Source organism: Portunus trituberculatus, chromosome 35, assembly GCF_017591435.1.
Source record: "Portunus trituberculatus isolate SZX2019 chromosome 35, ASM1759143v1, whole genome shotgun sequence".
Lineage (NCBI taxonomy): Eukaryota > Metazoa > Arthropoda > Malacostraca > Decapoda > Portunidae > Portunus > Portunus trituberculatus.
The window spans coordinates 2,415,104-2,442,603 of record NC_059289.1 but is presented as its reverse complement, the minus strand read 5'-3'; the positions used below and the strand labels follow the sequence as shown (position 1 = coordinate 2,442,603).

General features: G+C 41.8%; 3 protein-coding genes across 9 annotated transcripts in view; 1 reads left to right on the top strand and 2 right to left on the bottom strand.

The window, feature by feature from the left end:
- LOC123512943 (synaptotagmin-1-like) overlaps positions 1–8,153 on the top strand; it is a 60,565-nt gene extending 52,412 nt beyond the window's left edge. For both annotated transcript variants that reach the window (XM_045269647.1, XM_045269646.1), the window contains 3 exons: positions 1,541–1,661; positions 3,803–3,933; positions 4,272–8,153. In XM_045269647.1, coding sequence (XP_045125582.1) covers positions 1,541–1,661; positions 3,803–3,933; positions 4,272–4,571 — 552 coding nt within the window. In that variant the 3' untranslated portion in view covers positions 4,572–8,153. The remainder of the gene's footprint in view (positions 1–1,540; positions 1,662–3,802; positions 3,934–4,271) is intronic.
- Positions 8,154–8,353: 200 nt separating this feature from the next.
- LOC123512944 (protein abrupt-like) lies at positions 8,354–21,101 on the bottom strand. 3 transcript variants are annotated; one of them, XM_045269650.1, is made up of 7 exons: positions 20,956–21,101; positions 19,673–19,758; positions 18,989–19,516; positions 18,278–18,451; positions 17,247–17,369; positions 15,912–16,025; positions 8,354–12,565 (listed from the first exon to the last, which is right to left on the bottom strand). In XM_045269650.1, the coding sequence occupies exons 2-7, from the start codon at positions 19,751–19,753 to the stop codon at positions 12,359–12,361; spliced, it is 1,227 nt and encodes a 408-aa protein (XP_045125585.1). In that variant the 5' UTR covers positions 19,754–19,758; positions 20,956–21,101; the 3' UTR covers positions 8,354–12,358. The 3 variants fall into 3 exon arrangements, with proteins under 3 accessions (XP_045125585.1, XP_045125583.1, XP_045125584.1); XM_045269648.1 differs by lacking the exon at positions 8,354–12,565 and adding an exon at positions 13,545–14,783; XM_045269649.1 differs by lacking the exons at positions 8,354–12,565; positions 20,956–21,101 and adding exons at positions 13,545–14,783; positions 20,430–20,777.
- A 4,179-nt stretch (positions 21,102–25,280) lies between these two features.
- LOC123513158 (cytochrome c oxidase assembly factor 6 homolog) overlaps positions 25,281–27,500 on the bottom strand; it is a 15,434-nt gene continuing 13,214 nt past the window's right edge. For 3 of the 4 annotated variants that reach the window (XM_045270079.1, XM_045270080.1, XM_045270077.1), the window contains 2 exons: positions 27,052–27,113; positions 25,281–26,819 (listed from right to left, as the gene is read on the bottom strand). In XM_045270079.1, the coding sequence (XP_045126014.1) occupies positions 26,726–26,819; positions 27,052–27,113 (156 nt within the window). In that variant the 3' untranslated portion in view covers positions 25,281–26,725. The remainder of the gene's footprint in view (positions 26,820–27,051; positions 27,114–27,500) is intronic. The other variant, XM_045270081.1, reaches the window with a different exon arrangement.

The window sequence follows — 27,500 nt, the reverse complement described above, 5'->3', positions numbered from 1 at the left end:
AAGTGACGCGGGTTTTTACTAGACTTTTTTTTTTTTTACGGGTTTAGTGAAAAAAAATACAATTCTACAATGTTCGAAGGAAAGTACTATTGAAAACACAGCTAATTATTTCTATGGCCTTTGAAATTAGTTGTGGTTTTAAAGTAGGGGCTCTGGTGTGTTGGAGAAGGCTAATCTAACAAGACCTGCCCAAAAGAAATAATAGGCCACCGTGGTACAGTGAAACCATGCGTGCTTTGTGTGCCGAGGGTTCTCCAAGCGCACGGGTTCGAATCCTGTCCACGGTCCGAGTGTAGGTTGGGCTTCCTCACTCGGGGCAACGGTTTCCTAGCGGGTGGGCTTTGAGATAGGAGGTACCACAAAAAGTATCCCCTTTAGCCCATAAATTCCCGTGAAAAGCCCACATGGTATAAAGAAAATAAAGAGAGAAGGAAAACGAGGAGAAGCCTTCCACTGTGCTACCCTCCCATTAGTTACACGTCGTAGGAAAAAACTAAGGACTTATTTTTTTTTATACCATGTGGGCTTTTCACGGGAATTTATGGGCTAAAGGAGGTACTTTTTAGGGCACCTCCTATCTGAAAGCCTACCCTCTTGGGAACCGCTACCCCGAGTGAGGAAGCCCTATCTACACTCCGACCGTAGGCAGGATTCGAACCCGTGCGCTTGGAGACCCTCAGACCCTAAAACGTATGAGGTTCCACTGTACCACGACGGCCTTGAAATTCATAATATTATATCTAAGTTCCATGCTTGTCTTTGTAATGTTTCCTTTCCCGCATCTGCTGTAATATGCTCATTAGTTCCCTCTCACTTTTTCTTGATTTTTCTTCTCTTCTCCGGTCTCCTCTTCTTAATATCCTTTATCTTTTTCCTCTGCGCTTTTTAATGATGATCCGTCCCTGAGCAGAGATCTTATGTGATGTTCATTTCTCTCTTATTTACTCTCATTAACGTCTCTTTACTTGTTTCCTCTCTCTCTCTCTCTCTCTCTCTCTCTCTCTCTCTCTCTCTCTCTCTCTCTCTCTCTCTCTCTCTCTCTCTCTCTGATGCTTTCAGGAGTGGGGATCAGATTACCTCAAGACCTAAATTTAATCTTGTTGACTTTATCTCCTTTACTTCCTTCCACTTTTTAACTAATTTACTTGATTTCTTTTACTATCCGTTCACAAGGCAATTTTTTTCTCTTATTTTATTGTAACATTGGTGTGTGTGTGTGTGTGTGTGTGTGTGTGTGTGTGTGTGTGTGTGTGTGTGTGTGTGTGTGTGTGTGTGTGTGTTTTTTTTTTATATATATATATTTAGTTTCGTATCATGTTTTTTTTTTTTCTTTTCCTTTCTTTCTCATTTACTCTCCTTTTTTTTTTGCATTGATTTCCACATTTCACATTTCCACATTTGTTTTAGCACTTCCCTGTATTTTTCCCCACTTGTAACCCGTTTTCTTTTCCAGGTGTGTTCTCAGGTATACAAATTAAATCACAGATCGTTAATTTTACCTTCGATTTTACCTGATTCTCCCTCCTTCTGTGTCCTTCAGGAGCTTGGCGAGGTGCTCTTCGGCCTCAGCTACCTGCCCACTGCTCAGCGCCTCTCCGTCTCAGTCATTAAGGCGCAGAACCTCAAGTATAGCAATGTAGTGGACGACCTTAATGATTTTTGTAAGTACTGCGTCGTCTCTTGGTGGTGGTGGTGGTGGTGGAGGCATTGATTTTAACGGGGTTCTATTTTGAGACCGTGTGTGTGTGTGTGTGTGTGTGTGTGTGTGTGTGTGTGTGTGTGTGTGTGTGTGTGTGTGTGCTTCTTAATTTAGACTTTAGTATTTTTTTTTTTTTTATTTATTTATTTTTTTTTTTTTGTCCGTGTTTGTTTCTATTTCTATCTTCATGTTCGTCCCTAATCGTCCTCCTCTCACCTGTTTGTACGTGTAACTGTCATTTCCTGTGTGTGTGTGTGTGTGTGTGTGTGTGTGTGTGTGTGTGTGGAAATAGTCACGCTGCTTTATTTAGATTTTTTGGTATTTTTATTTATTTTATTTCCTCGTCTTTGTTCCTATTTTTATCATCGTGTTCGTCTTTTTTTTTTTTTTTTTTTTTGCGTAACATTTTCTTATTTTTAGTTCTTTTTTTTTTTTAACCATGTAGACAGATTTCTATATTTAAGTTTCAAGTTTTATTTTGGGTGTTTCATTTACATTTTTATCTTCATTTTATAGAGTTTTTTTCATTTATTCATTTTTTTTCTATTTACGAATGTTCTTGCGTTATAATTTACGATAAACCGAAGCAGTGACATTATATTTCTCCGTTAACTTAATACAAGGTAGACACGCAGATAGATAAAGCTTGACAAAGGAAACAAGGACAAGAAAACGGAAGAGGAACGAAAAAAGGAAGTATAAATGTATTGATCTTAAATTATCTGACTTCACGGCAACCGAATCATTAGTTACGCAATGCTGGGACGAAAATGGGAGGATTGGGGACAAAGAAAACGAGGAGTGGATTTATCTTTGACTTCTACCGAAATTATTTGTCAGACTCTTATGTTACGTAATACTAGACGAAAAAATAATTGATGTAAAAGTATAAAGAGGAATACTATTTATTATTCATTGTTTTATGCGTCTTCTTTACGCAAGGCTCGAGGGAAATTAAACTAAAATAGAAAACAAATAGAAAAAGGAAGGAAAGAAAACGAGGTGGGAAAATGTTAAAGAGAAGTATTTGTCATTCATTCTTTGTACGTCATTCTAACGCACGGTGGTTCAATGGGAACACAACTAAGAAGGAAAAGGAAAAAAAGATAAAGGGAAATGAAAAGGAAACTAGGTGGTGGAAAAATTAAAAGAGAAAAGCTATTGAACATTCATTATTTACACGTGTATCTTACGCAAGACTCGAGGGAAACGAACCCAAGAGAAGAAGAAACACACACTCACTTGGAAAAGAGAAAAAGAAAACTAGGAGACATAGAAATAAGAAAAGAAACTGCACCGTTCACTATTTACCACTTAGGAAACAAAGCCAAGAAGAAAGACGAAAAAAATATAACAAAAAATAACAAAAACCAAAACAAAAAAAAGTTAAATAAGAATCTCAGTGGGAATTCATGTCTCGTCTTTGGCAACTCTCCATAACTTCCTTGACTTGGCTTACGTTCCTCACCCGTGCTAATCTTCACCAGCTGTTGTATTTTACTGGATAACTTCTGATGAGTGGAGGAGCAGGAGCGAGAAGGTGCGGGGGCAGGAGTGACTGAGGTGGAGGGGGTTATGTGTGGCCGCAGGAGGTGGAGGTGCCGGTCTTGAAGGGGTGAAGGGGTGAAGGTTCCAGGGGGGGTGTTCAGGAGTTAAGGCAAAGGTTAGGTTTAATGTGCCGTGGTTCAGAGAGATGCATTCTGAGACTTTGGTGTTAAGTTTGAAGTTTAGCGTGTGTGTTGTCGAGAGAGGTTTCTTTGTTCCTTCCTTGCTTGAGAGAGAGAGAGAGAGAGAGAGAGAGAGAGAGAGAGAGAGAGAGAATCAGGTCAGCCATCTGTGTCATTATTAAGGTTCCTGTTGTTTTAAGACACAACATCTAACTTTTACCCCCACCTTCCCTCTTTCCTCTCTCCCTCCCTTCCTCCCTCCCTTCCTCTAAACTTCCTTCCTTACTTCCTGTCTTCCTCTCTTTCACTAAGCCGTCCATCCCCATTGCACCCTCTCCTTTCCTTGCCCTCCTTTTCTTCCTTATCTTCCTGTGACTTTGTTGTGTCGCCTTAAACCAGTCAATCAATCACTCAAGCTATCAATTCACCTTCCCAGGCCCGTACATCCGCGTGCTCCTCATCAGCGGGACGGGGCGGGTGCTGAAGAAGAAGAAGACGACGTGGAGATCAGCCTCTGCCTCCCCCATCTGGAACGAGACGCTCATCTTTGACTTGGCTCAGAACCAGGTGAGAGAGAGAGAGAGAGAGAGAGAGAGAGAGAGAGAGAGAGAGAGAGAGAGAGAGAGAGAGAGAGAGAGGCAATGGAAATCGAAAGAAAAGAAAGGAAACAAAAGAATAATATCAGGAGAATGAACCACAGAAACGTGAGAGAGAGAGAGAGAGAGAGAGAGAGAGAGAGAGAGAGAGAGAGAGAGAGAGAGCATTAACCATCAAATCTTACATAACGTCTCTTGGCAAAGACTCAACTTTCGAATCCACCCACTCACTACTTCCACTCACTTTTTATCTTCACGAGGCCCCGTCCACACACGAATTAATCCACCGGTACTTTTCTCCCGTGGCAGGTGGAGCACGTGACCTTCCTCCTGGTCCTGTGCACACGTCCTCAGCAGCTCATTTCAACCCCAACCCCGGGCGATCCTTCAGTACAACCCTCGGAAACAATCCCACACGAATATCTCACGTCCTTAGCGCCCCCTGATCCTTCCGCCTCTCCGATCCTCGACCACCCGAAGAAACAGGATCGGTACCTCGGGAAACTAGCGTTAGGGTGCCACGTGAAGAGCGAGGAGCAGAGGCAGCACTGGTTAGCCGTCATGGGGTCTCCGAGAAAGGTTGTCTCCCAGTGGCACGCTCTCAAGTAGACACCTGAAGGGGTCGCTGAGGGTGTGGAAAGAAGTGAAGGTTTTGTCAGTATATACAACGCAGTAGAGGGGTTTGGTGAAGGGTGTTTTAAAAGGGATTGGATTACCTGTCTGTGGGTTGAGTTGAGTAGTGTTGAAGAGTGTGTGTGTGTGTGTGTTTGGAAGTGGTGGTGGAGATGGTGGCTATTCCAATCCTACCTCCCATCCCTCGCCAAACACAGATCCTTCATCCCCCTCATGACTCGTAGGATTACTTAATGACCCTTCACAGACGACACTTGGGGATGTAAGCGCTCTGGAACTCTGCGCTAATTAAAGATGAGTAGCCTGTAAGGGGGAAAATCCTTTGGTAATCTACGTCAGCTCAGTTCTCCCTCAAATGCTTCCCTTCCCTTCCCATCCCATCCCTTCCCTTTCCGTCCCGTCCCTTCCCGCCCCCTTCTTCCTCCTCTTCTCTTTCCACTGCCCTCCTTCATTATCATCCCTTCACCTCCCCGTGTGTTGTAGTTTAGTGTACGTAGATTGTATAAAGTCATCAGTGATTATTTTTGTGGTCTATTTATGATTATTATTCGTGATATTATTTCTACTGTTTGTGATCTAGTTGAGTAGGTTTTAACGTGTGTGTGTGTGTGTGTGTGTGTGTGTGTGTGTGTGTGTGTGTGTGTGGGTGGAGAGAGAGAGAGAGAGAGAGAGTTGCTAGCTTTAAAGAAGAAAGACGTGGGTGTCTCAGAAATTATGAGAAAAGATGCGTGAAGGTTATCGCTGATTCTTGATTAAATATCATTACAACACACACACACACACACACACACACACACACACACACACACACACACACACACACACACACACCACAACTCTCGTGCATAGTGTGTATATTTTGATGTGACACGATATTACTCTCATCTATAAATATTCGAAAGTTCATGTCATCATTACGTGTAGGCGATAATTATAAGGTGTAGGATCTGCGTGTGTTGTAGCATTGAATTCCTTTGTAAGCATTCCAGTCGCCCCTCTGTCCTTTATCATGGGGGATCAATAAGAGGATTTAGGTTGCTCGAGCGGGTCTCGCACCCAAACATGTGGAATCAAATCCTGTTTACGTTTTCTTTGTTACATACGGCAGAAAAAAAAATCCATCCATCCATTATTATTATTATTATTGTTATTATTATTATTATTATTATTATTATTATTATTTATGGTGGTCTGATAACCATGTATAAATCACGTGATTTTGTGTGTCGTCGCTTTTCGCATCGCTTGGTAGGGAAACAATAACATTATCGAACAATCGTCAAGGGAAACTAGTACTCATCTTCATTAGTTTCCCCAAGTAAGTGCTAAGATGTGTATTCCTGGCGCTTCATATACATACAATCATACATATATACTTGTTTCCTTACGGTTATCTGCAGCTACGTCAGTTTGATTACTTGGGCAGACGTATGGAGGTTGCTGCGTCGCTGTTTTGTGTGTGTGAGGGCGTGGTAGGCGAGCAGTGCTGGCCGAGAGCTCTCCTTGTACGACTTCTGTGATAGTTTGGTGGTTCTTAATTGGTCCTGCAGAAATCAGCTGGCATGATGGCGGCGTTCTGTTACTCGTGGCGGAAGAAGTAAAGTTTTCAGCGCAGTTTTGTTCTGCGTACGTGAGATGGTAATGGTAGATGAAGTTTGTGATTTTAGAGGAAGCGACGAGGAATATTGGAATCGAGTCTTGTTTTCCCCTTCTCAGATTCGTACTCTCAAACGCTTTCTGCTTCATATCTCAACCACTTCCAATTGGCTGTAGTCTAGTGGGAGGTAGTAGGGTTATCGAGGATGTACCGTGATTCTAGTGATAGTAATAAGAATTCCGTGCCAGTAATGGAAGAAAGACATGAGAACTCCAATAATCTGTGTAGTTCTTCAAAATAAATCTCATGAGGACTCGAAGCGTTTCAGAATACGGATCTTTTTTTCACAATTTGGTCAGTAATACGTGGACTGGTTCGGTGTACAGTGTTCCTCGTCACGGCGGAAGAAAAAGGCACCAGGATTAGAGGTGTGTGAGCCTCTTGAATTTACGTATTGTGTAGGAGGATATGTAGTAGTATACCTTCGCCTTGGTTTTTCCTGGCCAGCCGCCGCCACCCTCACCTCACTGCGCCCTTCGGTGACCATGATAACCTTGAGTCTTGTGCGTAGCGGGTGAATCTTGCATGAGGCGGGGACGTGCTGGGTATGATTACGTTAGGGATTAAAGGAGGAGGAAGGGAAGGAGTCTGTAATCGGAGGAATGAATGGGTGGGCCAGTCTATGGTGCTGTAGTTAAGAGGTAATAAGGAGGGGTCTTATAAATGGGTTTTTCTGTATCTAATCGGCAACACTAATCTGCCTTCATGAATACGAGATATTGACCTGTGTGTGTGTGTGTGTGTGTGTGTGTTGCTGGGTCTGTGCAGGTGGTTGGGGCGTGCCTCTCCGCCTCCCTCCCTCCCCTTCATCAGTTATCTGAGCGAGCCAGGCCACCGTGACACCATGCTGGCCGCGCCCCTCCCTGGGTGTGGCCTTGCTCGATGTCACACGGCACGCAGGCAACGTTTTGTTTCTGAAGTTATTATTTAAGCTACGAATCGTTATTTCTCTCTCTCTCTCTCTCTCTCTCTCTCTCTCTCTCTCTCTCTCTCTCTCTCGTTTACCGCTCATATTTTCTCTTGCAATGACGTCTTTTCAGTGTAATAGACGCTGCGCCGCTGTACACTGCCTATGTTTTGCTACAGAGGGCAGTGGGTGCATCGGGATGTGGTGGTGGTGGTGGTGGTGTCTGCGTGGCCAGGCGATGCGCACCTCGTATGGGAGTGCAGGGATGCGCCGTGTATGGTTGTATGATAGGACTGTGGGTCTTTCATTACTATGTAGCTTCGTATATGTTTTATGTTACGTCTGGGAAAGACTACACACACACACACACACACACACACACACGTCTCATCACGCTAGTGTGGGGTAAGGTGTTTAATAATCCTAAGTACAGCCCTGGTCACAAGTCTCGTACAGTAATTAACCTTCTGCTATCTCTCCTACTGCGTTTGTATTTATTTATTTATTTATTCTTATTTTTTACTGGAGTTGTATGATTTGCTAACTTCCTCGGTAAACCTGAGAAATTTGGAGTCTTGGATCAGTGGACGTAGGATTGAAGGAGAGCGCTAAGGACAGTGGAAATTGAGTTAATGAGATGAAGGAAAGACACAAGTGGAAGTGCGATGCGTTACTTGATTTCTGACCGTGACTGTATCTTACCGTTACGTACCACACCATTACGTAAATAGTGTTACGTACATACATACATACATGCATACCAAGCCGTTCAGTCAACCCCGTGCAACACAAACGTCCAAAGATGTGTAGGTTTGGTGTGTTCGTTCGTTCGCTGTCGTTACCGTCACGTGGTGGGTGTGCACGTCAGGGGAGCACAAATCTTTACTATTATCCGTGGGTATGTGATTCACTCATGTGTTTATGTATAGAGAGGAAAAAGATATACAATACATACATATACCTGTTGATGATGAAATACATGTATAGAACAACTTACTTGGGTTTGGTTCTCCCATTAAGAGTTTCGTGAGTGTTGTGGTGTTTCCTCCATCACCAGTCCTAATCATCGCGTCGTATGTCATATTAACTGATGATATGAAGTTTAGAAAATTAGTCAATTAGATCAAATAAATCAATTGGTAATTAATAAATAAAAACATTCAGCAACTATGGTGGGTGAAATTAATCAGATGGAAAGAAACATGTCTTTATTTGGCAACTACCTTCATAGGTGACAAGAACATAGGTTTGTGAAACTAAACTTTTAAGTACATGTATCATCTATGTTTCTTACCAAGTTAACATGTTCTTTGGTGAGTGCTCCACCGTCTTCTCTACTCACACTTCTCTTATCCAATACTCAAAAATAAATACCACCTGTCATTTTATTTACATTGATAAAATCACACTTTCATTCTAACTGATAAGAGTACAACATTTCCCAGTCATAAAATGACACTGAGTTTAAAAATAATAAGTAATGTACTTTAATCAAACTTTGAGCTGCAAGTTTTCATTCATTGAAATAATACACTTCTTGGGAGTCATCTATGGAGGCCAAGATTGACAGACGCTGGCAGTTTCTCTTAAGTTATGACCCTCTAGTTTATGAAAATAAGTTGTGTATGTGTAGTCATGGTCAACAGTCACACCGCACTCCACTCACTTCCAATGTGTTTAGTGTTTGCCCTCAGTGTTGCATACTCCAATCTGCTTAGTGTTGTCGGGAGACTCACAGATGAGAGTAATTAAGGTTGAGAGAAAATACAAAGCAAAGTGGAAGCAAATGAAGGATAGTCATCTTGTGTGACCATGACCTTACCTATAATATTTTCATTCTTTTCACATACAAATGAACTTAATTTCAGAAGGAAGCACTGTTATACTAACAGGATGTGTGAAGATACAAGGCATAAAGCTGAGGAAGAACCTGGTGCATACGAACACCATTAGCTTGAGAGGAATTGTACAATTACAGGCCAAATGTACTGACAAAAGTTTTCATTTGGCAGAATTAAGAGATGTCAAAGTCTTTCGGATTTGGAAGTCTTTCAGCTTTGTCAAGGAACAAAAACATAGCTAAGAATATTGTTGCCATTTTGATGAACTGAGGGTTTGGTGAGCTGGCTAGTTAAACATCTGCATCTATTTTATTTTACCTTTGTAACAGTTTTGAGTTTTAATATTCTTGTCAATCATGGCTCTCAGGGTTTGAGTCAAAAGTAAACTTAAAAATTTTGAAAGTAGTGAAAGAACACTAAGCTGCACTTGCCTTACTTGTTAATATAAGACAGTAACGGCTAACGCTGCACTACTGGGATGGATTTCAAGCTGCCTTGTACATATATGTATATTAAATATTGTGCAGGCAATATACAGAATATATCACCAGTTTTCAGAACATCATTACAGCTTTGTCTAGAAAACACTTTATAGATGCCAAAATTCACATCAGATATCCTCTGGCAGTTATTGTTACAGAGCATTTGTAAATGGAAGGAACAAAAGCAAGTAAGATTTTATATATTGTTATGTAAAAAATTTACAAAACCATTAAAGAAATGAAGTGATGAAACAACCAAATTTCATAGTCAATTAAAATTTTGTGGTACAGCCAATCATGGTTTTGCAACACTAATGAGTACTGTTGCTTGGCTTGTGGGTAATATGGTCCCTGTGGAAGCCCTAGCATGAGAATTAGCATGTAGATTCTTGTCTACTCTCCTGTTTGAATAGTGCTGAATGGCCAACATAGATTCAGCAAGTTCTGTACTACCTGTTGTGCTTCACAATAACAACTCTTCACTTTTGCAACTGTGAATTGGTCTACTTTATGGAACTGCTTCACTCAAGGGTTGAAGAACGTTACAAATATTGCCATCAAAATGTTTAAACAGATACATGAGCAGCAGTGACAAGCTACACAGCATGCATGCTGAACTACCACCTTTGGCCTGTGTTTTACCAGCTCTTATTTGCCAAACTGCATCTCCACAATGGAACACAAAATTGCATTACCCTATGTTAAAAGTACAAAACTAAAAATTCAGCTGCCTTAGGGAATAGGAGGGATATAATGGAATGTTGACAGTTCTGGAAACACACTGAGATTGTTTCCTGTTAAGCAAAGATAATGTACATAGGTTTTAGTTGTTAAGTTTCTATATGAGATGCTTTGAACAGCTACACACAGTTTTCGTTATTCAGTTACATTTTCACTATTGTACATAAAATATATCTTTTAACAGCGATTGGCTTGAGTGTAAGATTAAAAACTAATCTTAGTATTTAAAGACAGTGATTGGAAGGTGTTCAGGAGCTACACATGGCTCAGGTAACTCTGATGTGACAGAAATTTCCAACATTGTCACCAGCTGCTGCAGGTTCCCACTGGAGAAAGCCTCTGCTCTGTCCCAGTGAAAGATGTGGGTCACAGTGAGTACCAGCTTCCTATACGGTTGCCATTAAAAGAATACATAAATAGAAAATATCAATAAGTTAACTAATCTTATATTAATTAATAGCATTAAAGTGCTCATACAATTGTACAAATAAATGTTTTGTTTTCCCTTGCCTAAGCCTAATTATTTAAATAGTATGATTAACTTCCACATCAAATTTTGTACTAAGCCTACCACATACTTTATATATAGTAATAATCAACTTCCACATTAAATTTTGTACTAAGTTTGAAGTTCACTTTGATTGATCTTTAACATGGTGAGGTTATACTGAGTCACTGCACTGCTTAATAGTAATGTCTAAATTCTGAATGAATGACGACAGGATAGAGATCCTCAGGCCTGATCACAGATGAGAATGCACGAATGTTATCCACTCAACTCCCCAGGAGACTTACACTAACACACAGTGACAACCAGCAGTCTGCAGTGTTCACTACAGATGACTGTGTATGTACCCTGCTCTCACAACAATGTACACTTCCTTGAGAATTTTCTGAAACCAATGTGGCCTGATACACTTGATTGGGTGATGTGGCCTGATTGGTGCACTTTATAGAATGGTGTGGCCTGATTGGTACACTTTATAGGATGATGTGGCCAGATTAGTACACTTTATATGGTGGCTCTATCCATAGCTCTAAAACACTGAAGAAATTATTGCTTTGTTTGAGCCATTCCAGCCAGCTGTAATGCCTCACTGCTCTCATTACCTACAGAGGAAAAATTAGCGCACTGCAGCAAGTCTGTGGGTCTGAGTACAGTCCTTGCTTCAGACAGACACTTCAAAGCCTACTCATCCATACATCCTCCCCTATAGACTGCCTCATCAATAACTAGAAGCTGGGGATTGCATTTATCCATTGTCTTGAATGTTGCACCTTGCCTTATTGTCCTCACATCATTGACTAAAAAATTTTTACTTGTAGGGATCACCGTAACATTTGTGGTTATTCTTTGTAATGATTTAGTGCTGCAGAAAAAATCTTTTCTGGTAAAGTAAAAGGACTATGATGATATAATTACAAATATGAAGATGGGGAGGTGCATGCTTGTCATAGCTTAAGATGACAGCAACTATGACAATGAGTAGTCCCCACAAGTGGTACTGGGGCCAGTGCAGCTGTCCCTATTCATTCTGCACCAGGGACAGAAGCCACAACTGGATAAGCTACCACTAAAGGAATTAACCTCCTTATCAAAATGGCTTCTGGTAAAACTTGTAAAATAGAAAATTAATGAAATTTTTTAAAAATTGAATGAAATTAAAAGTATCTACATTTTGATAAAAAAATGTGAGACTCTCAGTAACTTAGGATACTTATAAAAAATAAATAGCATAGTGTGCCACCTTGCCTGAACACATGCTTCCCGTGTCACTGAGACAATAGACCACTGGTCAAGTTCCTCACCTCAGAAAGCTACTTGGAAGCCTAGACTGCAGAAACACTGGTGGCAGAGTGAATCAGCTTCATCACACATATATTTCGTACAAATGGCAATGTGCCATAAGAATACCATCCTTTTAAGATGTTTACAGTAAATTCCTTAACATAAATATATATATAACTTTTAACTTGCAGAATATCATTAAGAGTTGCTGTAATGGTAAAACTTTTGTGCTGCAAACACAAGATGAGAATCAAGCTCTGGCCGGTAGCATTTGATTTTCTGGCTAAAAATACTAGTCTGGTAAACTGCTACTACTATTCTATGAGTTGCGTTTGTTGGAAGGATGTCATTGCTGGTGAGGCGTGGCACAGTTCTGAGGGTGTCTCCTCTCTATGTGGGACTTCATGTTCCACTTGAGTTGGGAGCGGAAGGAACAGAAGGGGCATTTGAACGGCTTGTCTCCTAAATGGCTCCGGATGTGCCTCTCCAGGTTGTCCCTCCGGCTGCTTGCCCGTCCACAGATTGGACAGTGAAGCTCCCCACCACTGCCAAACTGAAAACCTCAAGTTATTATAGTCTGTGCCTTTCTGCTCCCACAGGCACCAGACACACAACAGGCATGGTGTTACCTCAAACCAATTCAAAACAAGGACAATAATTTGCTTCATTGTGGAAAATTTTTGAGAATCATTTTCAGTAGAGTATTAAGGGCAAATGTGAATAAATAAATATATAAAAATTACAATAACAAAAATATTTCAGATGTAGAGATTGTATCATTTGAAAATGTTATGCATCAGCATTTTCTAGTCTTTGCTAACCTCTACAATTGTAATTGATATTAATGGTTTAATTCTCCTGAAGGCTGCAGTGACAGTTCTCCAAGAGTCTAGCCAAGAGTAATGTACTATTCATTCAGTTCAGCTGACTAGCTTACACCAGTACCTCAGCCAAGTGTGGTGTAGCTCTGCTTCAGCTCTGTCAAATGTCTAGTCCAGAACCAGAGCATGCTGGGCCACTGTGCTCGGGCCTTGAAATGTATCTTTTATTTCTTTTTTTTTTTTCTTTTTTCGGTAAGGCCTATAGCGCACACTTGAAGAGTGTATTGGAAGCGCTGTTCAGCTTCCGCCCATTAGTGGCACAGGCAATTTTATTTATAGTGGTACCCATATTAGGGCCCATATCATCGCCCAAGCTCATCTTGAGTGTAACCACCTAGAACCTGGGTATCATGGTGATATGTAGGTAACTTTAAACCACTCAACAAATGGCAACGTGTTTTAAGGCTGTACGTGGTGGGATTCGAACCTACGCGTGGACATCTGCCCGATCCCACGCTCACCACCTTATCCACTATACCACCGCCTCCCTCTGAGGCAGATAGCACTGCACATAAACTCTAATGCTTGGATGTGAGCAAGAAACATGCAACACTGCCCTCACTGGGAAAGGTGGAATCTAGTAACACTGGTACTTTACTAGGGATGAAATTTATGAATTTTTTTCCAAAAACAATGAAAGAAATGCAGATAACATGGTTACTTTTTATTTATGAAATCTAGAAAATGCAGTCCTATTGCTTCACATTGCATCTAAATACAAAACTACCAGCATCAGGATCAAGAGGTAAATAGTACAAGAAATTAAAAAAATACACTGCATATTACATCACAAGAAATATAATCATAGACACATATGCCTTCAACAAAACACTAGTGGAGGCACCAAGTGAAGAAGAGAAGATCACTTCTTGACTAAATAAATATTCTGAAGTAAGAGAGCATAATAACTTCAAAGGAAAAGTATATTGGCTACGTCTTTTACACAGAGGTGACAGATTCCTCCAAGGAAGCGAGGCCAAGGGTTTGTGTTCCATTGTGTATCTGGTGACTGGTGTAAAGAATGGCAAGTGTCCTACGACACCTGCCATGACATCCAACTGGCACCTCAGTTGATCTACTAACTACAGTGTTGAAGTCTGTGTAATGCTAACTACTTTACTAATGGTTAAATACACACATACAAACACACACACGCACACCCACACACACACACACAGTCTAGACTAATCACCACAGCACTATATAATCTCTGCCTTCCCAAACATGACATGGAAAACTGCATACAATTTCTTAGGAATTAGAAATATGTACTTGCTTATTATAATCAATATTCACTTAGACTATCAAGTTTCTGTTCTGTTCCACTATAGTGAAGCTCCTTGTTTTCCCAGTCTGAGAGCTTCTGAATAGTTTAATTTTCAGCACGTTTAAACTTGAGAATTGTCAGTGGCGTTTCCCCTTGCCACAGTAAGTCAATGTCAGCTTGTGGTGATGCTGCCTGAGTGGGCTTTAGGTGACCTCCTTCTCCCTAGATGCACTCCACTTGTCCTCTTCACTCATTGGGTGGACAAGATGCTTGATGGACTTCCAGTCAGCCTTGTGTTTCGATATGGAGTGCATCTTCAGGTTTCCCTTGAGAGCAGTGCGGTAGGGGCAATACAGGCAGTGGAAAGGCTTCTCCCCCGTGTGTATTCTGACGTGTGCTTGCAAATTAGTTCGGTGACTGAATTCCCGGCCACAGAACTGACACACATAGTCTCGATGATGAGCCTTTTCATTTTGCTGAAGAAATTCTCCTGACAGGAGTGCTTCACCCACCATAATGTTTTGCTGGGTGAAGGGAGTACCTCCGTGTTGGTGAGGGAGGAGGCGCAGGGGCGTCTGAGAGTCACCTGCTGAATGAAGGAGGCCCAAAGCAGCAGCGGCAGCCTGAGGGAGGACGGGAGAGTCACCTTCGGTCCACTTTCATTAACTCTGATACTTGTCATTGTCTTCATTGACTGCTTCAAACTCTTCTGATATGTAAATTGCAACTCCATTCTTTTAATAAGCTTTAGCAACAATGCAAATATTCTGGAGTGAAGACCTCTTCCCTTCCCTTCCCTCTATCCCTGTGCCTGCAGCAAGTGGCCACAGCCTCTCAGCTATTGAAGCAGAGGGTTGGCATGGAGGCGATAATCACGTCCGGGAATGAGGTGTGATTTCACAGCAGCATAATTTGTACCATAAGGATCATTGTATCTGATGACATACATCCAAATGAATTCTACTAACTTGTCTTAACATTATTTTGCATTAGCTCCTCTACTTACAACTTAAATTTACCTGTATCACCACTGACGTGCATTCCATCATTGAGTGCCATCATGGAGACGTGATTGATTTGAACTTCTAATATATCATGTATTACTATAAAATCCAACAAAAACTACATTGAGATAATGTAAATCGGTAAATGAAGAAAAAAGGGATAAGGAAGAGAAAGACAAAGAAAGAGGAGGACAGAGAAGAGGAAGTAGAATCCAATCACAAATCACCATAATAAAGGTCAGCAGAAACAATGTGTGTGGACAAGAGCCACCAGAAAGAAAACATCGTCTTCCAAACACTGCCAGACTTGTCTAGGAATTATGGTACTCCAGCTGATCTTCATGGAAATTGGTCATTTATTCATAATAGTAATGACTAGTCAATTATTACTGCTATGAAAGACATGTGCATTAAAGTATGGAAAAAATACCCTAAAAGCATCCAGAATAACTGAAGATTCATTCAATTGTTCTTCTAGATGCACATTAGACCAAGCTTACGAAAGAGAGCAGCAATGCATCTGTAGCAACACAAAACAACCAATTTCCCAGATATCAACAAACAACTAGTGCCATGCCCCCTGTGACTCTTCTTGCTGCGAGTCACACAGTGCCTTGGGCCCATCAAGCATAATGATGGATGGCCACAGCAACCTTCTAGAAAGTTTAGACATGCTGACTTTGGACCCTGAAGAAAGATTGCCTCACAAGAACGATGAATATTCCTGAAAACAGTAAACAGCCTCACCTTTTGCTGCTGCTGTGTGGCGAGTGGTGTGGTGTGGGCGGCGGAGGAGGGCTGCAGGGTGTGGCCCGGAATGACACGACCTCCTGCCCCGCCTTCCCATCCATCTAGACTTGCCTGGAAAGTAAATCACATAATTTATCTCATTACAGTGAATCATCATCTCTATTGTGTAATCATTTCCTGGTGTTAAAATAAGTGATGCAGTCAGTGAATGCTGATCTTGCATCAATGCAGCACGTCCTTCTCAGGGATTGCATTTTGCTTAGATCCTTCAGCAAGCATAAATATGAACTGGGACAGATAGATTTATTGGCATCTCAAGTGCATATCTCCTCTTTAATCAGACTGACAGCAAGAATGACGGGTATTAAGCAGTTACCAGCATCAGTATTCACTGTCTTTGGTTGATGTGTGATCAGCTCCATTCTTGAGGTGAAACACACTTTGTTCTGTTCATGCTGAGGTGTTTGTGGTGCTTAGTGTGAGGCAGACAAGTCATGGTAGTATCATTCAATCATAAAATCTTAACATGCCAGGCTTGGATGGTGTCAATATCGCAACACAGGAATTTTAAAACACAAGACTTACAGAATCTCAAAAATTTATCATGTAGGCAGTTAGGAATTCCTTTCACAACAAGGATGATATCTTACTATCTTACTCTCTGGCTTCTAGCTTTACTACAAAGGCTGTTGGAGTCTTACTTAACTCTTACAGCTGTAAGTAAAATGTGCTCCTCAATTACTGTGTGCCACCACAACACAAGATAAAAGTTTGCTGATTATGAAACTATGAACTTCTAAATGGATTGTTCCTGAGAAAACTGTCTTATTAAAGACTTGGCTTAAATCACATGAAATGTGTTCTAAGCTTGTTTCATGCACAAACTTAGTCAAAAGTACATGTAATTCCTTGAAAAAGAAAAGAATCCAGACAAAGTATTGCATCCTCTTACAGAACAAATGAAAATATAGAAGATTGTATCGGAAGTCTAATTTTAGAAGATTGTATCAGAAGTCTAATTTTTTTTTCCTTTCCGTCTTATACCACAGAGGAAGCAGTGATATTGTTTCTGAACTGACAGTCATGAGTATAAAAAATTATCTGCACATTCCAGGAAGTTGCAGAAATCAATTAAATCATGCCAACTACAACACTATTTCCAAAAGGCATCACACCTGATATTACAGCCACTAGGTGGTAGCAATACCTGAGCCCCAGAGCTATCAAGCTACATGTATATCAGTCATGGTGATGCATACTGCACTACAACTCCTTGTAATGGTTCCAAGTTGTTATCATCACACACACACACTGAAGGGGCAAGTGACTCACATGAGGATGAAGACCAGGGGGGTGATCAACACCATCTGTGCTTGAGATGGATGACTGCAGCATGTTAGAGAAGGTAACACCCAGGTCGTCTTCCATACCCTCTGATGTCGCCTCCACCTCCACCTGCCAACATAAAGTGCATTGCATGTCACCTAATCACACTAGAAAATCATGAGGTACATTTGGTCATTGTGGTTCTTCATATAAGCTAAAAGGAAATATTTCAGTAGCACATAGCAAAAAAAGAGTGAGATGCATAAAAAAAATAGAAGCACTGACCCTTAAAATCCAGGTGGCTTCTTAAAACATATCTAACTAGTTTCTTCAAACTGAGATCGCACCAAGCTCGTTACATTAGACAAAATTTTATGGGTGCAACACATTTCATATTTTTAAGACAATATCCATCAAATTTTGTAAAAGTATGTAACCTCAACAATTCCTTCAATACTGGAACACATTTTTACCTTAAAATTTATTTCTGTATGATCAGACCATCTTATTGACATTAGGAACGGTCTATGGAGGTCAGAAAATTAATGGCTACAATCTTCACTATTTCAATCCCCCACATGAGTTTCTGAAGCTGTAAAGTCACCAAATAGTAAGCAGAATGCAAACGTGTCATGGTATTGAAGGATTTAAATATGAGTATAAGATAGCCACCACATTCAGAGTGTTAACAAAGAGCTGCCTCACAAAATAAGTCAAAGGTACTTAATATCAAAAGTGTTAGTTGCCAAAGTATTGCTGCTATCAAGGAGTTGCAGTGGATTTAGCAAGACTGTGAACATTTAACTATACACATCTCACATGAACCAGTGAAGGTGGTAAACAAATATCTCAGGTTGGTCCAGGAATGCTTTACTTTTATTATGTTTCAATTACAAGTCCTCCTCAGAGAGATGTAGTCATAACGGAAGAAAAGTAAAGTATTCCTGGGTCAACCTGAGATTTGTCTACTACCTTTACTAATCACCATAAATATACAATAACATTATAATAAAACGAGACCACAACACCAGGCTTACCTTAGCATTGACATTGTTCTTCTCAGCAGTGTGCAAGTAGCCGTCCTCGTCATAACTGGCTGTGCCCGACTGCATGGAGGCATCGTAGTTGTCATTGTAGCCAAGGTCTTGTTCTAACTTGATGTTAGGGATGGCTGCTGGTTCCTCTGCCTCCAGTCTGACCTCCACACCAACCTGGGTATCAAATTTATGGTCAAAAATATGTATACCTCAAATTCAAGGTTAAAAATATGTATCACTCAAGTTTTTATTTATTCATTTATATTTCATGTGCTTCAAAAAAGTTAAGAAAAAAAAAATAATGTCTTCATCTTTCTCTGTTCTGGCATTTTTCCATTGTGCATTCTAGGAAGCATTCATTCAGTCTTCTGTTTGTCTATTTTACTGTTCACCTCTCTCCTTCACATTTCATCCTTCAATCTCACCCATGTACAAACTCACTCTCATTCACTCTCACCACATGTTAAACCTCATTCAACCTGCCTTGCTAAGCCCATCCATCATTCAATTCCATGCCATTTCAACCAACTAAACATACCCAAAAACATTCAGACAGTTCTTTCTATACCAGATTGATGGAGAAGTTGTAACACAGAACCTGAGACCCTGTCCTGCATGATTTTTGTATATGAGAAGGCAAAAACCCATCACTTATACTTCACCCCCTCCATATGTGAGCTAGAGCTACTTGTGACTTTCTGAGACACGTACATTTTCCTTCTGCTGAGTGTGGTGCAGGTGTCTGTCATGGTGGTCATTGAGGGAGGTGGGTTCCTCACTGGACCTGTCGCCTGAGGGAGGGTTGTGTGGCAAGGCATCCACAGAGGAGACGCTCACTCTCCTCTCGTCAGTGCGGCGTCGCTTGGCTGCTGGGCTGGTGTGGTCCCGGGAGTGGGAGTCGGAGGGTCGGTGGTGGGTGGAGCCAGAGTTGTTGACACTCGGGGTTTGGGGTTTGCTGCCATCGTCATCGGGCACGGCTAGACCCTTTATCCTCAGGCACTCAGCAGCCTTGATGAGCGAGGCGAGGTCATTCTGTCTGACGTTGACCTCACCAATGTACATATAGTCCAACAGGAACTCTAAATCTTGGCACTGGATGTCTTTTAAAACAATCACGGGGTTTTTACATGGTGTGCGGTCGAATATGTCACTGAAATATTCACTGCATGTGGACAGAACTAGTTTGTGGACGGGATAGAACTTGCCATCACATGCTAGCGTCACATCAGTGTAGTTTCCCTGAGAAAGGAAGGAGAGACACGCAGGGTTAGAGTAACAATGGTGAGAGAAATGGTACATGTATACAAGCTGACAATAATGGTGAGGGAAATGGTTCATCCTCCATGCTTTACTCTGTTACATTTCTACAGCACAAAAGAATTCTGAATGACTCACCTTTGTTCTCAGTCCACTAATGATGTGATAAAATATACTCTGGTGGTTGTTCCACTTGAGTGCTAAAACCTCTGCTTCCATTATTTCTGCAATGTATCAAGGAAATGTTAGTGATATGACACACCACACTGACTTGCTGCAACGCTCACTCATGCCATCAAGGAGGGAGGTGTCAAGACATTTAGCCCTTTCCTTTGGCCAACTCTCTTGACCATATTCAGGGACTGGCATTTTAATTGATGGTTTTTGTTGCCCTCAGCTAGTCTTCCCCTCTTACAGGAAAAAAAGCCATGTCACTATTCTAAGTAAGAGTGAAAATGTTATATACTGTGATAAATTAAATATAAACCTATAGAATATATGTAAATGCCCCTAACTGTTTGCCGCTACATCATTAACAACTCATCAGAAGATAGTTACATGGCTATTAGACAGGCAGGGGATTGTTATTGGGCAGTTAGGAGACTTTAGATACTAATCATAAAGTTTAATTGAATTTATGAAAGGCATTTTTTATTTTATTCTTTTTGCCAAGAAACATTTAAGAAATTAAATTAAAGGCCAATCTTATGCATTAGACAAAAAAAAAAAAGTTATGTTATGAAAAATAACACTGGCTACACTATACAAAAGAACCACTAATAAATTAAATCTAAAAAAAAAAACGGTAAATAAAACCCAACCAGGAGTCACACAGCTTTTTGGTTACCTCCACTACTACAATGAGTAACCACATTAGCCAACCATTACGCCATACCTCTAGTTGTCTTCACCTGCAGTCCTGGTTGGAGGTTTCATCTGCTTCTAGGTGGGGCTCTAGGCCTCATCTAGGTAAGAATCCAGAGGTGATAAAACACGACTGACTGACAGATAAGCAGACAGACTGACCACCAGGTATAGTGACACACACACCCAGACCGACAAAAACAAACAGATCAATACACGCAAGGACAGACATATTATTGACATCACGAGGCAGAGGAAAGAGAAAATAAAAATTAAAGAAAAAAACTCACTTGGTTGGTGAGTTAACCAGGTGGAATAATAGCCATTATTCCACCATTCCATCACTCACCCTCACACACCACCAGTAATTCAACTCCAACCAACAAAACCAACAAACCAATCAACGCGGCACAAAACACACGCAAAAACACCAAAAAGGACAACCAAAACAAAAAAACACAGCAATAGTAAGATGGCTCAAGACACGCGCCATTATTCGCCTCATTTCATGGCCTCCCTGCCTCCCCCCTCGTCCCACCAACCACCCAACAACTCACCAGTGCTTCATTATCCAGCAGCAAGTGTCTCAGAGTCCCAAAGCTTCACCGGTAATAGAGAAAAGGTAATTACTCTTCCGATGCTCAAGCTATGTCCAGGTCACTCGCCTTCCTCCAATGACCGCCGGGTTAGAAGATAAACTGTTGTTTTTTTAATGCCTCGTAAGTTTGTTAATGTATTTTATTTGATTTATGTTTGCATTAGAGAAATTGACTTATATTTCTAGTGGTTTAAGGTGTTCTGGTGTTTTATCTTTGGTGTAAAATGCGAATTTGTTAATGTTTATAACCCAGCTGTCTCTTTGAATGTATATCGGATGTAAGAAAGCGCGCCTTTCAAAAATATCTTCCAAGGCGGCAAATTAAGAGAAGACTTTGCTATTCTTAAATCTTACTATTGGGGTTTGTTTATATTTCCATATCGGCTAAATCTCCACTGGATATTATGTGTTAGTATCAGGCCAAGACTATTTAATATTACTGTCTAACAAATGATAGAAGCGCCGCCTCTTGGGTGCGGCACGGCAGAGTATCAACAATAACTTACGCAGACTATTATCTTTAAGTACATGAAGACTACCCTTCGCCGTCTTCACGAAATGTATCATTCCTCGAACACAGAAGCATCAATAGCATTCGAAAAGAAGACACGGAGAGAGTAAAGGGTTGTGAATTTCTGAGCACCCCAGAGAATTATATTATATTGTAGTCATCTCGAGGTGCTTAGGGTTCACAGTGGTGACAGTGGTACACGTAGAGGAGAAGGATGTGGAATAAGAGGACACACACACACACACACACACACACACACACACACACCGCGTAGTGTAGTGGTTAGCGCGCTCGACTCACAATCGAGAGTGCCGGGTTCGAGTCCCGGTAAGCGGCGAGGCAAATGGGCAAGCCTCTTAATGTGTGGCCCCTGTTCACCTAGCAGTAAATAGGTACGGGATGTAACTCGAGGGGTTGTGGCCTCGCTTTCCCGGTGTGTTGTGTGTTGATGTGGTCTCAGTCCTACCCGAAGATCGGTCTATGAGCTCTGAGCTCGCTCCCTAATGGGGAAGACTGGCTAGGTGACCAGGAGGCGACCGAGGTGAACACACACACACACACACACACAGTTATTCACCAATCATACAATCATCTGACAAACAGAAGTAACATCTAAATATTACATTTCCTCACGCCGTGCACTGGAGACAAAATAATCTGACCTTTACAACACGCATGTCACAAAAAAGCGGGGCAAACAAAGAACGCTCGTTATTTTACTGTATAAGTAGGAGATACGTTGAAAAATAGACAGGTAAACGCACGAAAATCCGGCATGAAATAAGTTTTTTTCTCACTTTACATAAGACAATACATTTTTCACGCGGTAAATATTAAGAAAAGGCACGAAAACTTTACATAACACTGCATTTCCACACACTCCATTATCCTGTGTGTGTGTGTGTGTGTGTGTGTGTGTGTGTGTGTGTGTGTGTGTCTGGCTACATACATATAACCCACCCCACAACTAACCCTAACCTGCTCTTGCTCGCCTCTTTCCTTCCCGTCGACCAGAAACAAGCCACAAAGCCACTTACTGTCCTTCATTCCTCATTCCTTCCTTCTATTGTTAATTCCACTCAACTTCAATTAATCCTCCTACTCCATATTCTTCTTTTCTCCCTCCAATCCCCATTTTCTCTTCTTCTTACTACTACTACTACTACTACTACTACTACTACTATAATAACATTCCACTTTTCTTTTCTCCTCAATTTCTCCTTTGGTCTTCCTCTTCCTCATTGCTCACTTCTTTCTCCTCCTGCTACTACAATCCACGCTTCTAAGTTTGTGAAATATCTTGAAATTGCCGAAAGACTGTAAATTGACAAAAACGTTGACGAAGGGACGCTGAGAGGCGAAAGAGAAGGTCTCGTCTGTCCTGGTGGCAGTGGTGGTGGCGGGCACTCTGAACGGATCTGCACCTTATTTACTTAAGCACTATTTGAGGCATGTTGGTGGTTGTTTATCTATTCAATTAGCTCATTCAGGTTTTACTTTACATCTGAGACTGGAAACAGCCACAAGTTTCGCTACATATTGCTGTACAGGCAGGGACGGAGGGAAGGAGGGAGGGGAGTCCATCTGGGCTCGTATATTTACGTAACTTAACTTCATTTTGAAAATCACGAGAAGAAAGAAGACGCCCACACTGAAATGCACTACATTTTTTTATTCACCATACTTTTTAACTAACACACAAAATATAAAACTTTTACAGCAACCAGTAACAACAACGAAATATCCAAGAAACACTGGCAATTGTTTTTGAACGTAGCTACAAAAATATCATAATGTCGAGAAACAAAACGCAGCCAGACTAAATTCAATTACATTTTATGAGCTCTAAAAAACATACTTTCAAGAGAAATAAAGAAAACATGAATTCGTCGTTGTGTAAAGAAACTACATTTTTATTTTTAGCCACCTACGTACATTAAAATTGAAAATACGTATTGTTAGACTAGATCTTATTGAATATTATTATTGGGTACATGTTTCTCATATTTTTCGAGTTATGAAACGAATATCAAAACAATCCTAGGCGCTTGTATGAAAAATCATTAAAATGTAGATAAGATGACGAGACGGTTATTTCTTCGATAAACAAAAAAGAGCTAGTCTGGATTTTCTTATACATTATTACTTGTTATAGAATCTTATTGATATATTAAACATCAAAACAGTACCATCTTTCTAATAGATAAGAATCAAATAATGATGTTATGCCCAGCTGTATTTTTTTTTTTTTCGTCGTCTGCTGTCCCCCCCCACTCCCTTGCCTCTTCTCTCCCTCTCAGAGTTGCCCCCCCCCCCACCGCTTTTTATTTTCTCCCCCTCGTTCTCTACTTCCTCCTCCACCCAGAGTCTAGAAAACATCCATTAACACTTAAGAATCACAGAATCCCGGGCTAAATAATGAGTGTGGGGAGACATGAGATTGTTGGGTTAGTAGCTGCGGACAGTGACCTGCCTTGGTTTGGCTTGGACAAGGGCCGAGCTGCCTCGGCCAGCACCAAGGATACGCTGGTGTGTGTTGGTGATGGCGGTGTGTGTGTGTGTGTGTGTGTGTGTGTGTGTGTGTGTGTGACTTTCGAGGGGCTCTATACGAGACACTGCGCTGAAGAGGTTGAAGAGTAGTAAGGGGGATGTCGTAGGGTGTATATACACTCTTACTAATGCATAGTGTGCTAATCCTGGCCACTACACCCAGAGAAATGTGTCTATATTGTCAGGAATATGGAATGGTGCTGAACGAAAAAAAATACTACCTGGTGATCGGTGGGGGAGGCGGAGGACACTGTGCCGCTCACAACACACTAGCTCCACTGGACTGTCCTATGGTGGCTACTCTGTTCCTGTGGCCGTGGCGCACAAACAAACCATCTAACGAATCTTTACTGAGCAAGTTTGATATATTTCGTATGGCTAAGAAAATACACACAAAACATACAAGCGCACAGTAATCCACGTAGCACGGGAACTAACTAACCACACCAGGAAGCTAAATTGTTATACTGCACAAGACAACGTTACGAAAAAACGAATGAGTGGGAGACATACCGTACTGCCCATCATAACGACACCTTTTCTCGCTACCACTGCCTTTTAAGTTCAGTAATCTTTATCCTATTTTTACTCTTTATTATTTCCTTCTTTAACAACATGTGGCGCCAAAGCATTACAAACATAAGCTAAAGTAAAATTCAAGAGGAAAATTATAAACTGTGACAAATCTTTCCTTAATTTCAACCTTTTCCCCCTCTCTCTCTCTCTCTCTCTCTCTCTCTCTCTCTCTCTCTCTCTCTCTCTCTCTCTCTCTCCTGTTCAGTAAAATATTTCAGTGTGTAAATTCTGGTCTGCAAAAGGATCACAAGTCATTAGGCCATATTTCGACACAGTCACAATTCGCTCCATAAAATCGTTTCACGGTCTTCATTTTGTTTCTGCATCTAAGACGGAAACCTAAACTGCAAACGTCCAACTCCTTACCTGAAACATGGGAAAGAGAGCGACCTGGCCAGTGTGTGTGTGTGTGTGTGTGTGTGTGTGTGTGTAGGGAGAGAGAGAGAGAGAGAGAGAGAGAGAGAGAGAGAGAGAGAGAGAGAGAGAGAGAGAGAGAGAGAGAGAGAAAAGCATAATTCGTAAAGATATATCCATGTTTATTGTTTGCTGTCAGCCGTGTAAGGAGGCGGCGTCCATTTTCCTTCTTGTTTGTTGCTTCGCGTGGCAGATGAATAATTGCCACCAGATCTCGGTAAATAAGGGAGAAATTGAAACGTTTTCACATATGCTTTATTTTGGCAATGAATCAAGATATATGGCCAATAATGGAACATTTTTGTCTGTATTTTTACATGGAAAAAAAAAGTTGCCTTTGTCTTACATTTTTTGGAAATCATTGGATCCACCGTTACAGAGACTGGTGACTGAAGGTGACGCAGCCGAGTGTCCCGCTGTGGTGGTGGTGGTGGCGGCGTGGTGACGGCTGGCCACACAGCGACCCTTGCCGGGCTGACCAGCGGGACGCCAGTGTCATACAATGGTATGACGTAGAAATAGGTAATGTGACAAAACAAATATTGTTTAGTGAATAAGAACTAACACCAGGCGGCGCGGGGTGGGCGCCCCTTCGTGTCCTCAACACCGCGGCAGTGGCAACACCCGCCGTGTGTTGCAAAGCTTACACTCACTTGCAGCTCAACGACCCGCAAACAGAAAAGATACAGAATTTGGTGTAGCTATGAACCCTCGCAGGTGAGGAAGGCTGCGGCGCGCCGGGCGGGGCGTGGAGTGCAGCACTGGCCTGGCACTGGCCGCCTCCCATGCCCAGCCCCTCCAAGGTCTCGGGGAAGGAGGCCTTGGCTTGACGCGAGAGAGATACGCCTCCCACTAGCCTTCCCACGTCCCCGCCGCTCCGCGTCCTTGCTGGTAACGCCAGGGGCATGTCAGCGGAGAGGAGCGGCGGGGCTTGTCAAATATCACAAAAGCACGAGCCTTAATGGGACTGCACACGTGCGCTGAGCCGCCCAGTAACCTTAGGAAAGCACAGGAGGGAAGCAGTATACATCGAAGGTTTCTCGGGAACGTGAATGTAAAATAAAAAAGACGAAAAAATAAACAAATACATTCCATATCGTTAAAAAATATATGTGCACATTATTTCAAACACAGAAGTATCCTATATTATGTCCTAAATCCTTAACCTATGGTGGAGCTATTGAACGTTGAAGTAGTAATAGAAATGAAAGTGGTAAAAGCCGTAGTAATATTAGTTGTAGTGGTAGAAGAATTACTGGTAGAAGGAGTAGTAAAACAAAAAGTAGTAGTAGTAGTAGTAGACTAATGACTAATATGTACTGTGTAGCAGCGGAGCTCACTCACTACCTGCTGGCTTGCTGGTCACACTATGTATAACAAGAGGCGAAGCGATATGGGGGCGCATATATACGGTGCTGCACGAGACACCATACGCGGTGGAGCCTCGTACAAGGAGACTCCTGCTTAAACAAACACCCTGCATTGTATCTATAGGAATCCCTGCATTTGTCTAGAATTTGGAAACACGTGAAGACAAATTTGGTATTAGTGGCTTGGGTAGTGACGCCACGCCATCTAGCGCTAGTCCTGGAAGTTCAGGTGTGGTGTGCTTGCTACGCGGGGCTGTGGGGCGCCGTGGTCGTTTCTGTAGGTGAGGCGAAGCAGCGGTAAGCGAACGCTAGGTGAAGACAACCTCGCTGTAGACACGGTGTCTTCTGGTGAGGGGCGTGTCAAGGGTGGGGCACGACGACAGTGTGGCTGGCTCCCGTAGTCTGTGGAGGAGATAAAATGATACTTTCACTCCCTCACTTGCTCACTCTTTTCTCTGTTATCAGTCAAGAACCTCCCCTTCCCTCCTTCCCTCTCTAGAGTGTGCCACTACCCCTGCAGCGCCCAGAAGCCATTGCCCGCCTCACCAGACCAGAAGCGAGCCCAGCAGCAGCCCCTGAAGCACCCCAGCAACCCCTCAGAAGCAAGACGCTTCTCAAACACACACACACTTACCCTACCGAGTGTATTCGCTCCTGGAACTCCATATACTGACGCTTGCGGTCAAAGTGCTTCACCTGTTCGAGGAAAGAGAGAAAGAGAGAGTAAGAGTAATGGTGTTGGTGAGTGAAGGGTGGAGTGTGTGTGTGTGTGTGTGTGTGTGTGTGTGTGCACTGATCTGGTTACACACACACACACACACACACACACACACACACACACACACACACACACACTATACTCACACACGTGCGCTTTTTATATCAAAGTATTCTCGTGATTCTTAATTTAGCCGAGATGTTACCGCTGAAAACCTTGTGTTATGGCTCATCGTGTGGTGCGCGTGTCACTCTTTATCACTCTTTATGAACTATGAATGTTCTGAGACTCCCACTGCTCGGAATTTATATCACTCTCGTGGAGATAAAGAATGAAACTAAAGAGAAGAAATAAGGAGGTGTTGG

Bases quoted from the DNA above. Each gene is read 5' to 3' on its own strand.
- LOC123512944 (XM_045269648.1), bottom strand. From the start codon at position 19,753: ATGGAAGCAGAGGTTTTAGCACTCAAGTGGAACAACCACCAGAGTATA. The intron at 17,370-18,277 runs GTAAGCCTGGTG...TTATGTTGGCAG, and splicing joins AGAACAATGTCAATGCTAAG to GTGGAGGTGGAGGCGACATC. The intron at 14,784-15,911 runs GTGAGGCTGTTT...GTCCTCCCTCAG, and splicing joins CCACACAGCAGCAGCAAAAG to GCTGCCGCTGCTGCTTTGGG.